General features: G+C 42.0%; 1 protein-coding gene across 3 annotated transcripts in view; it reads left to right on the top strand.

Annotated features, from left to right (window-relative positions):
• Positions 1–12,530, top strand: part of atg2a (autophagy related 2A) — a 76,694-nt gene that overhangs the window by 56,840 nt on the left and 7,324 nt on the right. For all 3 annotated transcript variants that reach the window (XR_012390218.1, XR_012390217.1, XM_009307758.5), the window contains exons 32-37: positions 312–447; positions 1,763–1,975; positions 4,353–4,454; positions 4,550–4,634; positions 8,641–8,794; positions 8,887–8,956. Coding sequence is in view for 1 of the 3 variants with exons in the window: in XM_009307758.5 (XP_009306033.1) it covers positions 312–447; positions 1,763–1,975; positions 4,353–4,454; positions 4,550–4,634; positions 8,641–8,794; positions 8,887–8,956 (760 nt within the window). In the remaining 2 variants the exon portion in view is untranslated. The remainder of the gene's footprint in view (positions 1–311; positions 448–1,762; positions 1,976–4,352; positions 4,455–4,549; positions 4,635–8,640; positions 8,795–8,886; positions 8,957–12,530) is intronic.

Raw genomic sequence — 12,530 nt, 5'->3', positions numbered from 1 at the left:
GCTGTGAAAAATTCCTTGCTCTGTTAAACATCATTTGGGGAAATATTTGAAAAAGAATAAGAAATTCACAGCAGGGCTAATTATTTTGTCTTTAACTGTATACTATTACACCTACAATCTGAATAATACAGAGCTCTGCACACTGAAATAAGTAAATGCACACATTTTTAAATAATATGATTATAAGTCCAACTCTCTGACCATTAGTGCACAGCATTGTTTAACTTTGCTTTTTATGTTGAAAGTGAAACACGACTGTGCGTATTTTCTGGGTTCATGACTCTTTGATGTATGATTTTCTTGTCTATCAGAGTTCGTACTGCTGCCCCCGGAGCTCGTGGTTCTCCATCCCGTTCAGCAGGTCCCTCGCGGCCCCAGAACTCCTGGCGGTGGGTTGGAGGAAGTGGCCGTCAACACACACTGCTCATGGAGATACAACTGACAAAGGTATATTGCAAAGATATTTGGCTTATAGTTTAAACCTTAAGGTCTATGCACACTGAGACGTTTTTTGCTTGCGTTCAACGGCTCGTGACTAAATAAAAGGTTTCAATGTGATCGTGCACACCAACGCGCAAAACGGCAGCCGCAAAAGCATAATTAAAAAAAAAAAAACGCCTCATGCTCATTTTTTTTTTGTTTTGAAGCGCCACGTCAAAACCTTCTCCACCAATCAGATTGGCACTTTTGTTCCTGTGCACGGAGCTGCTGAAGTTACAGTAAACGGCACTTGGAGGCGCTCAAGCGCAAAACTGTCAATGAGCGCACATTGAAGATGATGCCCAGAGGCGATATAAACGTGGAGCTGTTGTAACTTTAACAACAAGCGTGTAAACTTCCCCTCTTCCTCTTCTTCTGTGTTATAAGCTGGTGTCAGAAGCTTAGGTCGTACTCACACTAGGTACAGTTGCCTTGAACCGGGCCAAAGCATGCTTGTCCCCCCTCCCGTCTCCCCCCACGGCCCGCACTCACACCACAAATGGGCCTCGGCACGCTTGCGTCATGTTCAGTGAGAAGCGCTCTCTCACTCAGCAGCACAGTGGAGATTTCTCTAGTTATATCGTTTCAGTCGTTTGTTATGCAGTGACATGCAGTCAAATATTTCGCCAAACAATCCTTAGGGTTGTGTGACACGCAGTCAGATATTTCGCTGAACAGATCTGCCACGTTTGGCGCTCATAAACAATCATAAAGCCCTCGTGCTGCAGAATTGAGGAGGTCTGCTGAAGGTGTGCAGCTGTCGTGCTGTGAGGAGTTCGCGTCTTTAATAAACTACGGCAGTTTGCGTTCACTGAACAGTAAGAATGATTAATAAATCTATATGAAACATTCCCTTAAAAGTCACGTCTCGCTTTCAGTTTTGGGCTTTGGCGTGTTTTGCACTCACACACAAGCGTACCGTGCCAAAGCCCAAGTGAACCGCGCTCAGGCACACCTCTTCCAACCGGGCCAGGGCCGGCCAAGTGAACCGTGCTTGAGCCCGATTCAGCGCACTCACACTTCTCAAACGATCCGGGAAACGGGCCTCAACACGGTACGGACGGCATAGTGTGAGTAGGCCCTTAAAGTTGTGTAGCCCCATCTAACGTCAAGGAGTGATTTTGCATCCTCTTCTGCTTGACGCCAGTGAAAATCTCTTGGGTTTAAATACGGAAAAACATCTCGTAAAACGTTGACGATAAACACAACCAAAAAGCGTCCAGGTGTGTAGGAGCCCTTAGTTTTAGTAAGCTTTTTTGTTCATTTCATTCTTTTTCTTCAGGTCAGTTTCCAGCATGAGATGTACCCGGTGGTCACGCCTTCTGCTGCAGGTCCGGATACAGAACCGGCAGGTCTCGTAGAGCAGCCTATCTCCCGCCAGGTGTTTATCGTCCAGGAGCTGGAGGTGCGAGACCGTCTGGCTTCCTCTCAGATCAACAAGTTCCTGTACCTTTACACCAGTGAGAGCATGCCACGTAGAGCCCACTCCAACATGGTGAGTTAAAGTGAGGGATTCAAAATAAAAACAATGGGTGCACTTAAAATCCCCCACTACTCGTATAGATACTACGTTTGAATTTACTACACGACCATTTGAAAAGTATGTTCTGTATAGTATGATTGTGACTATGATGATGCATTTTATTTAAAGACGCCTTTCTTGACACTCAAGGTCAGCGTACATGAAAGCAAGGACAGTCAGTTTATAGACTATAAAATAAATATGTGACAAGTGCAAAAAGAAGGGAATAGCAGTAGTCTAAACAGGATGTGATTGGACTATGAACAAGAATATCAGTTGGAAGGTGGAAATAAGCAGACTGGGTGACTTTATTAACATGTAAAGTGAAAGAAAGGGTGCTGTCGAAGATTGACCCCCCCAGGCTCTTAACCTGATGGTAGGGGGCGATAACAGAATCATTCATTCATTTATTTTCTGCCGCTTTTCTGAGTTGCTGGGGCAGCAGTCTCAGAAGAGAACCCCAGACTTCCCTCTCCCCAGATACTTCCTCCAGCTCCTCCGGGGGGATCCCGAGGAGTTCCCAGGCCAGCCGAGAGACATAGTCCCTCCAGCGTGTCCTAGGTCTTCCCCGAGGCCTCCTCCCAGTGGGACATGCTTCTAACTCCTCCCTAGGTTGGCTTCTAGGAAGCATCTGAATGCCCGAGCCACCTCAGCTGACTTCTCTCGATGTGGAGGAGCAGCGGCTATACTCCGAGCTTCTCCAGGGTGTCAGAGCTCCTCACCCAATCCATAAGAGTGTGCCCTGCCACCTTCGAGGGGAACTAATTTTGGCTGCTTATATCCGAGATCTTGTCCTTTCGGTCATGACCCAAAGCTCATGAGCATAGATAAAAGAAGGAACGTAGATTGACCGGTAAATCGAAAGCTTTGCCTTTCGGCTCATCTTCTTCTTTACCACAACGGTCCGGTACATCGACCGCATTACTGCTGCCACTGCACTACTCCGGTAATCAATCTCATGTTCCATCCTTCCCTCACTCGTGAACAAAACCTAGAGATACTTAAACTCCTACACCTAGGGTAGGTACTTTCCTCCAACCTGGAAATGGCAAACCACCTTTTATGGTGGAGCACCATTGCCTCCAACTTGGAAGTGCTGAGTCTTATCCCAGCCATGTTACACTCGGCAGTAAACCGCCCCAGTGCATGCTGAAGGTCCATGTTCGAGAAGACGTTCAGTTTTATTATCGTTTAATTTCAGGAAGTTTGAGGTGAGCCAGGATTTAATGTCAGAAAAGCAGTTGGTAAGGGATGATGGTGGGATTATGAGGTTAAGTTTGGTTGATGGGTAGAGAGGCAGCACGGTGGCTCAATAGTTAGCACTGTCGCCTCACACAAGAAGGTTGCTGGTTCGAGTCCCACTGGTATATGTGCATGTTTTTCCCATGTTCGCATAGGTTTCCTCCGGGTGCTCTGGTTTGCCCTGCAGTCCAAAGACATGGGATTTAGGTGAATTAGATTAACTAAATTGACCGTAGTGTGTCTGCATAAAACATATGCCACGGCGAATGAAGCTCTGCACAAGACTTTTGGCCAGCGGAGAAATTAAAATGGTCGTGCCCAACTGAGTCTGGTTCTCTCAAGGTTTTTTTTTCTTCACTCCCATCAGGTGAAGTTTTTTTTCCCTCTCCGCTGTCGCCACTGCCTCGCATGGTTCAGGATTGGTAGAGCTACGCATCGATGAATTTGCTCTTCAGTGTTTGAACTCTCAGTAATGATTAAATCACACTGAACTGAGCTAAACTGAACTGAACTGAACTTAAACACTAAAACCTGAACCACACTGTTCCAGTTACTATGACCATTTATGTGAAGCTGCTTTGACACAATCTACATTGTAAAAGCGCTATACAAATAAAGCTGAATTGAATTGAATTGAATATGCCAGAATAGAATGGGAGACTACATGGGAAAGCTAGGTTGCTGCCGGAAGTGGTGTTAGTGAGGCCAGCAGGGGGCATTCATTTTCAGGTCTGTGTGGGTTCTAACGCCCCTGTATAGAGAAGAGGACTCTATACAGTTCAGTGAGTGCCGTGTTTCGGATGAGACGTGAAACTGAGGGTCCTGACGCTCTGTGGTTGTTAAAAATCCCAGGGTGACCTTCGAAAAGATTCGAGGTTTAACCCCGGCATCCTGGCCAAATTTGCACACTGGCGTCCATTGAATGCATACTACAGAATCTCGGAAGTAGTAGATCATCTGGGTACTTCTCACATACTGTTTTTCCAATACAATGAAAACATACTCTTTCTCACATACTGTATAGTAGGGAAATCAGCCATTTAGGACACAGCCAGTAACTCTGTGGTTGTATCTTTTGTTATCCAATATTGGTTGTGCTGTATTGTAGTTGACGGTGAAAGCGCTGCAGGTGATGCCTGAATCTGGTCTGGGTGGACCAGAATGCTGTCTGAGAATCAGCCTGTTACCCCTGCGACTCAACATTGACCAGGTATGCATTTTTATAACCATTTTTCAGTTTAGGGCAAACAGTGTTTCATATTCCTTTTAGTACAAACCACAGACCTGCTTGTTTTCGTTTCCCAGGATGCCCTTTTCTTCTTGAAGGACTTTTTCAGTAACATGGCTGCAGGAGTTACTCCATACCTGCCTGTGGACCCTGCAGCTGAGGGTAAGACTGCTCTCTGTGTAGGACTGTGTTGTTTTGCTGTGATATTTATTGAGATATGAATCTATTTTCACCAGCTGTCTTGAAAAGCTCTCTTTGGAAGGAATTCTTCATATAGGTTGATTGAAAGGATTTTTCAGGGAGTGTGTCTGCGTATAATAAACAAATTATAAGCATAGAATAATACAATCGAGCAAAACTACAAATAAAATAAACAGTTCTTTATGGTTTTCGGAAAAGTCTAACTGTATACAGGTACAGAAATAGATTAATCAAATGTAAAAAAAAAAAAAAAGTTGTGATCTTCATTGTATTCATAATTTAATATAATTCATCTTTGTTAAGTCTACAAATTTCTTGTACCTGAATGCTTTAAACTCATTTTAATTGCTCACACAGTCAGATGCCTTTGCAGGGTCTCATTCATTCATTCATTTTCTTTTTGGCTTAGTCCCTTTATTATTCAAAGGTCGCCACAGTGGAATGAACCGCCAACTTATTTAACATATATTTTATGCAGCAGATGCCCTTCCAGCTGCAACCAATTACTGGGAAACACCCATACACTCTCATTTACACACATACACTATGGACAATTCATCTACAGCATGTGTTTGGACTTGGTGAGGTAAACTGGAGCAGCCGGAGCAAACCCACGCGAACACGTGGAGAACATGTAAAGGCTGATTTATACTTCTGCGTCAAACGCCGGCGTATGCTACGGCGCTGACGCATAGCCCTTCGCCGTCGCTGACGTGCACCTCTTAAAAAATGTAACTACACGTCGCAACGACGCGTAGCGCAAGCTCTGTGATTGGTCGGCTTGGTAGCTCTGACGAGTCTGGGCGGGGCCACGTGAATGGTGCGAGCCTGATGGAACGATTGTTTACAAGTTTGGAGTCCCGTGAAGGAGCTCCTGATGGAAATTTTTGTTTTGTGTTTGCCTCATAGTTAAAGTTGTTGCACGTCTGCCCGTTCCTGCCTCAAAATGTGCGAGTTTGAGCCACTTGTACATCCCGGAAGTGTTCAGGAAAAGCAAAACAGCAGCAAAGAAACTCGACACAGAGGAACATTAACACCTCACTGCCCACTAGCGTTTCGGAAGTGTTAATGCAGACCGACAGAGACAGCGCGCAGAAGTGTAAATGCACAGCTATGCGCGTTGCATGCGCCGTGGGTTACGCCGGTCACTTGACGCAGAAGTATAAACCAGGCCTAAACTCCACACAGAAATGCCAACTGACCCAGCCCAGGCTTGAACCAGCGACCTTCTTGCTGTGAGGCGACAGCACTACCCACTGCACCACCGTGCTGCCTGGGTCTTCATTTAATCATTTTCTTTCAGCTTAGTCCTTTATCTACCAGAGATTACCACAGCAGAATAAACCGCCAACTATTCCGGCATCTGATTTATGCAGCAGATGCCCTTCCAGCCGCAACCCAGTACTGGGAAGCATCCATACACACTCTCGCATTCACATAAACTTAGTTTATTTAGTTCATCCAATTTACCTATGGTGCATGTCTTTGGACTGTGGGGAAAACCAGAGCACCCAGAGGAAACCTACACCAACACAGGGACACACATATCGCTAAGTGATGCACTGGGTGTAAGCTTTACTAAACAGATAGGTCTTTAATTTAGTTTTGAACTGCGAGAATGTATCAGAGCCTTGGACGTTATCAGGAAGGCTATTCCAGAGTCTAGGAGCCATAAATGAGAAGGCTCGACCTCCTTTACTCGACTTTGCTATTCTAGGTACTAACAGAAGCCCTGAGTTTTGAGATCTTAAAGGGTCACGAAACACCAGAACACATTTTTTGAGCTGTTGACAGTCGTATATGTGTCCCACACTGCTAAAAACACTATTAGGACACCTATATTTCACTAAAAAGTGTAAATTGGTTGTTTTTGCGTTATTTCAAGCAAATTCGTACTTTCGGTTTGAAATGAATTTTTGAAGCTGCGTCACGGCTATGAGATAATAGCGTGTATTCCAGCGTGCAGACTGGGCGTCTGTGCCAGAGTGAGTCTTATTACGTCTTACAGTGTGTTGCATTAATGCATGAGTAAGGCTTGGTTCAAACCAATCAGCGCGCTCTATTGTGCAACTTCATTAATATTCATTAGTCACAGTGTAGACGGCAAAGACGCCACGTTGTGTTGGCAAAACAAGCTTGAAGTGTTGCTTTTATAGTTTGCTGCAGTTAAGTTTCGTTTTCATTTTCTCTCTGTGAGAGCTCAGACTCATGTGTGGATTACAGTGTACGCGACGCTCGACAACAATAACTTACGTGTCTAAGGAGGATTATTGTTTACCTGAGAGCTGTTCTCATCTGCAAACGCTGAGATCCAGATTCGCTTTAGTCGCCTCTAAATAAAGACGCGGCTCTAGTTGCTGTGGATTGTCCTGTCTCTACAGATTTGGTAAGTGAGCGACCAGTGCTCTTTGTTTATTCAGTTCGTATTTTATTCGTATCAAACAAACTATTGCACCGAGTGCAATAGTTAGCACTAACAGTTACAACCAAACTATAACCTCGTGTTGGATTTTGTGACCGGAATAACACACGCGGCTTTCTGACGCTACCTGCCGTGTGTATCTAAGTTTCCGGGAAATGCTGAGTTTTTTTTTTCTCTCATTCGCCGTGCGGTATCAAACATTGCATGAAAAATACACGCTTAGAGCAGCGCCTCGAATCAAATATTACGTTTGTCGGGAGGGACATTAATGAATTCCCTGAATGAAAGAGCCAAACTGCAGTTAAAGTCGACCATTTAATAATTTGGCAAATAATTCGACTACAGATGTCCATGTAAACACAGTCACATTGTCCGCTGTGGGTGTGTGTTTTGACTCTGAAATTCAGCGCGCCCAAATAGACACTCCCATACCAAGCCTCTTTTCTTCCTCCGACACTCCCCCCTAAACAGAGCTGGACACGCCCACTTTTCTGACTTTTTCCAAAGTAGAGGTGTGAAAACACACTGCTGAAACGAGGGGATTTCATGGCCCTTTAAAAAGCGAGTTGGATTGTAGTGAGACAGAAGGTTAGTTAGATAAACAGGAGCTAGATTATTTAAAGCTGCATAGGTAAGAAGCAATATTTTGAATTCAATACGAAACTTAACAGGCAGCTAGTGTAGGGAGGATAAAATTGGGGTGATGTGATCCTATTTTCTAGACCTGGTAAGAACTCTGGCAGCCACATTATGTACTAGCTGAAGTTTATTAATAGAGGATGCTGGGCAGCCAGCAAACAGAGCATTACAGTAATCCAGCCTAGAAGTCATAAAAGCATGGACTAGCTTTTCTGTATCTGAGATGGATAGCATACTTCGTAAGTCTGAAATGTCATTCGCAATTCTCCTGAAAAGGGCTTTAAAAGTATTAAATGGGATTTTGTGAAACTTGTAGAAACCTTTCATAGGGATAGTTCACCCAAAAATGAAAACCTCGTCATTGTTTATTCACCCTTGACTTGTTTCAAACCAGTTTTTTAAATTCTGTTTTACACAAAAGAAGAGTGTTGGAAACTTGTAACCATTGAAATTTATAGTATTTGATTTTCCTACCATGGATGTCAATCGTTACAGGTTTCCAACATTCTTCAAAGTATCTTCCTTTATGTTTAATAGATTAAAACAACTTATACTGGTTTGGAACAAGTCGAGTGTGATTAAATGATGACAGAATTACATGTTTTGGGTGTACTATCCTTTTAAGATCACATGCAAATCATTAACTTTTACTATATTATCGATAAACAAGGAAGAATCCACAAATCACATGTTCTGATTTTTGGTGATGTTCAACTCTAATCATGACTCAAAATTGACCACCATGCAATGTGACTATAACAGATGTTAACATTGCGATATTGATGCTGAAATGATAAACTATGCAGCCCTATCCCTATGTGATAAATTAAATAAAATGTAGCTCATTATTGTACACATTTATTTATTTTAACTTTAAATTGTCCATTGGCACGTGTGTGACCCCAGTGAGGACTGACGCTTCTCAGAAGGCTCCAGACGACACAGATCCTGCCTCTGCGTTGGGTCATGATCTCGCTGCTTCTGTAGAAACAACTTACAGTGAGCAGAGCTCGTCCTCCGCCGGCTCCTCGTCCTCCTCCGACCAACCCATCTATTTCAGGTAGACGAGCTAAGAACAAACCTCATCACATTCACCCATATATCAAAGGTGGAAATCATAAATAACATACTCTCTTGCTCTGTCTTTCTCAGAGAGTTTCGTTTTACCTCTGAAGTGCCAATCTGGCTGGACTATCACGGAAAGCGTGTGGTTATCGAGCAGGTTGGTAAACCCCTTTGTAAAATGACTGATGGTGTGCTCATAAAATCGATTTTGTTGTGTAGTTTGAGCGCTGAACTTAACCCTTGTGTGCTGCTTTTATCCACTATGGGCTGATTTTAAGTCTTGGGTTAGTGACACATCTTATTTTGACATATTTTAAGAAAATGCTTTGAACATTTAAAAAAATGTAACAATACACTCTGGGCAAATTGACTACCTTTTCGTTACAGTGCATCCGGAAAGTATTCATTGCGCTTCACTTTTTCCCATAGACTGTAAAATATATGGACGTAGTATCCGTGACGTCACCCATAGGTTTCTGAAGAGCGCAAAAGAAGCCACAAGTAGGCGCGGCCAACCGTCGCCATTTTGTTCACGCGTCATCACACCCATGGCGGGATACCAAACAAGGGCAAAGAGGCGAAGAGTGAGCGGAGCTACAGACACCTGCTAGCATTTAGCTTGGACCTGGTTCAGACACACTTTACTTTGGGAAAACGCTTAATACTTTATCACCTGTGACTCGTTTGTATTCTGACCACTTGTGCTTGGTTGTACACTATATCAATAAAGTGTTTAGACTTTTAAAAACACTGCTGTAATACATTGAGCCACTAAACATTGTTCTTATGACGTTTTTCAACAGGAGAAAAACGCGAATTACTTCCAAACTCTTCATATATAGTCCGTGTTAGTTAATGTAAGACTATTGATGAAATCCAGCATAACACTGTATGACAACGCTTCAGATGACTGTTCTAGAGCCTACAGCTAATCAATCTGACAGATTCTGAAGTGCATTACAGCTCTAAATATAAATATAAACGATAAATGATCTTAAATAAAACAAATACATGTATAGAGATGGTATATAAGTATATAACTTTACTCACATGGGAAACGGAGGCCACGTGAATGGTTTGTGAGCACAATTAAGTTCACTCAGCATGCCATGCCATCTAATAATTGTAGGAAACAAGTCCAAAAGGCAGTTGAGTGTGTAAAGCCACATAAAACAACACAGAAATACGATAAATATGCCGAGTTCAGTGGCTAATCTGCCGGGTTCAGCTGAGGTGACGTGACGGTGACCAACGAGACCTAGCTGTCACTCAAGTGACCACGCCCTTAATTATGCAAACTTAATATAGCTTAATATAAAGGAAACGGATGAGTTATAAAAAAATTCACCCCCCTCACAGTTGTCATGAAGGGTAATATTAGCTGTATTAACCAAAATCTTTTTTGTACCAGGCTGTAAACACCTTTTTTTCTGCGGTAAAGTTGGCTATTCTAACAGTGGGCACAATTGAAATTTGCTCTGTTTTGGAGCCAGGAGCAGCCAGGACTAGCGGAATTTCGGATGAATTGCAGTTTTAGTTACTTCCGTATTGGCTTCCTGAGGGAGAGCGGGAGGCTGCCGCTTGCTTTTTCCACATTTTGTTATGTTACAGCCTTATTCCAAAATGGATGAAATTAATTTATTTCCTCAAAATTCTACACACAAGCCATAATGATAATGTGATAAAAGATTTTTTGAAATTGTTGCAAATTTATTAAAAATAAAAAACCTGAAAAATCACATGTACATCAGTATTCACAGCGTTTGCTGTGAAGCTCTTAATTGAGCTCAGGTACATTCTGTTTCCACTGATCATTCTTGAGATGTTTCAGCGGCTTAATTGGAGTTCAACTGTGGTAAATTTAGTTGATTATACATGATTTGAAAATGCATAAACAGGGCTCGAAATTAACTTTTTTACTTGGTAGCACTGGTGCTCCCAACTTCAAAAATTTAGGAGCACCAGAAAAAATTTAGGAGCACCCACCAAAAATGAATGAGCACCACTGCAAATTGTATTTTAAGGCATTTATTGTATTTTAAAACAACATCAATTAGGACTAACAAAACCCAGAAAGAACTATCTAACTAAAGCTGAGATGACGTTGATATTTGTGTGCAATAATTCCAAAATGAATGTCTAATAATTATAAAACATTATGGAGATGAAAATGACAACAATAGTAACAATGGATTACATTTCTCATCATCATGCTGCCTTGAATGTGCTTGAGTGCGAGTTATCTGCTATAAAAAGTCTGTTACTTTATGAAAAATAAATGTATAGTTTGCATCAAACACAAATGAAGCATTGCAGTAAGAAATATTTATTTTGTACTGCTGTTTATTTATGCATGTCAGTTTAATAAATAATATTTCTGCTACAAAACAAACAAAAGATTATAATAAATAAAGAAATTCAAGGCTGAAAGCTGCAAAACATTCATCAGTAACTAAATAAAAAAAAATATATATATACACCTCAAGAAAGAATAGACAAAAGAAAGTAAGTAAAGTCTCACTTTTATCACTCTTTAAAAGTTTTGGTTTCAGTTTGTGTCAATTTAAATGTTCAGTCTGAGCTAATCTTCATTTTTCTGTGTTAGTGGAAAAGCAGTCGAGTCAGCTGACCCAATTTATGAGCAGCCAAAGCAGGATTCTTGCGATTCTGTTTGTTATGAGCCGTAGTTTCAGTGTAAACTTAGTAAAGGCGAGCTTCTTTGGCGATGATATGTACAGTTTTAGATTTGACTTTTAGCGGACATTTGCGCTGAACACGCAGTGAATGCAACGCATCGAGATTCGGGCGCTTCTCCAATAAGCGCGTACTCGATTGATCTTAGCTGGCGGATGAATATTCACCACATGTCATGATTGCTCTAATCTGAGCCTTCAACTTTAGGTGGGGTTTGCAAACCTGTTTACACTCTTCACCCGTTTGCATTTCCCGTGGTCATAAAAGCTCCTTCCCTGTCATCTGACAGCGGAATACCTTGAGTGATTGACAGCTAATATGAACCAATATATCGGCAGGAAAGAGCGATTCAGCACGTTTTTAGAAAAAAATCAAAACAGGTCGCACTACAACCATTATTTGCAGTCGCACTAATGCTCCCAGATATATATTATGAGGTCGCATAGATTAATTTTCGGGCGCATATGTGACCAAAATGGTCGCAATTTCGAGCCCTGCATACACCTGTCTATAAGGTCCCAGGGTTGACAGTGCATGTCAAAGCAAAAACCAAGCATGAAGACAAAGGAAATGTTTGTAGATCTGCATCAACAGAGCTGTGAAGGGAGCGCTCTTGCTCGGTCTCACACACACATACATCTAAACTTGAAACTTGGCTATTGTCATTATGGGGTATTGTGTGTAGAATTTTGAGGAAATAAATTAATTTAATCCATTTTGGAATAAGGCTGTAACATAAAAAAAAAATGTGCAAAAAGTGAAGCGCTATGAAATACTCTCCGGATGCACTGTATGTCCAGGGCTGTTTTTACCCCATTGACTTCCATTATAATTAGATTTCTTGATTGCAAAGCCACAACACCATATCATGCATTCTAGATTGTTGCTGGTTTTCCCTATTGGGAAGAGGTGGATTATTTTGAAGCTACAGTTGTGTATTTGTGAGAGATAGCAACACAGCTGCACAATCTAATGTACCTCAGAGGACCTTTAAACTCAACAGCAAAAGCTATTCCAGTGTTTCTGAATATGATTTG

The sequence above is a fragment of the Danio rerio genome, chromosome 14, assembly GCF_049306965.1.
Source record: "Danio rerio strain Tuebingen ecotype United States chromosome 14, GRCz12tu, whole genome shotgun sequence".
In the NCBI taxonomy this organism is placed as follows: Eukaryota; Metazoa; Chordata; class Actinopteri; order Cypriniformes; family Danionidae; genus Danio; species Danio rerio.
The sequence above is the reverse complement of the archived record's forward strand: the minus strand, read 5'-3'. Positions and strand labels throughout refer to the sequence as shown.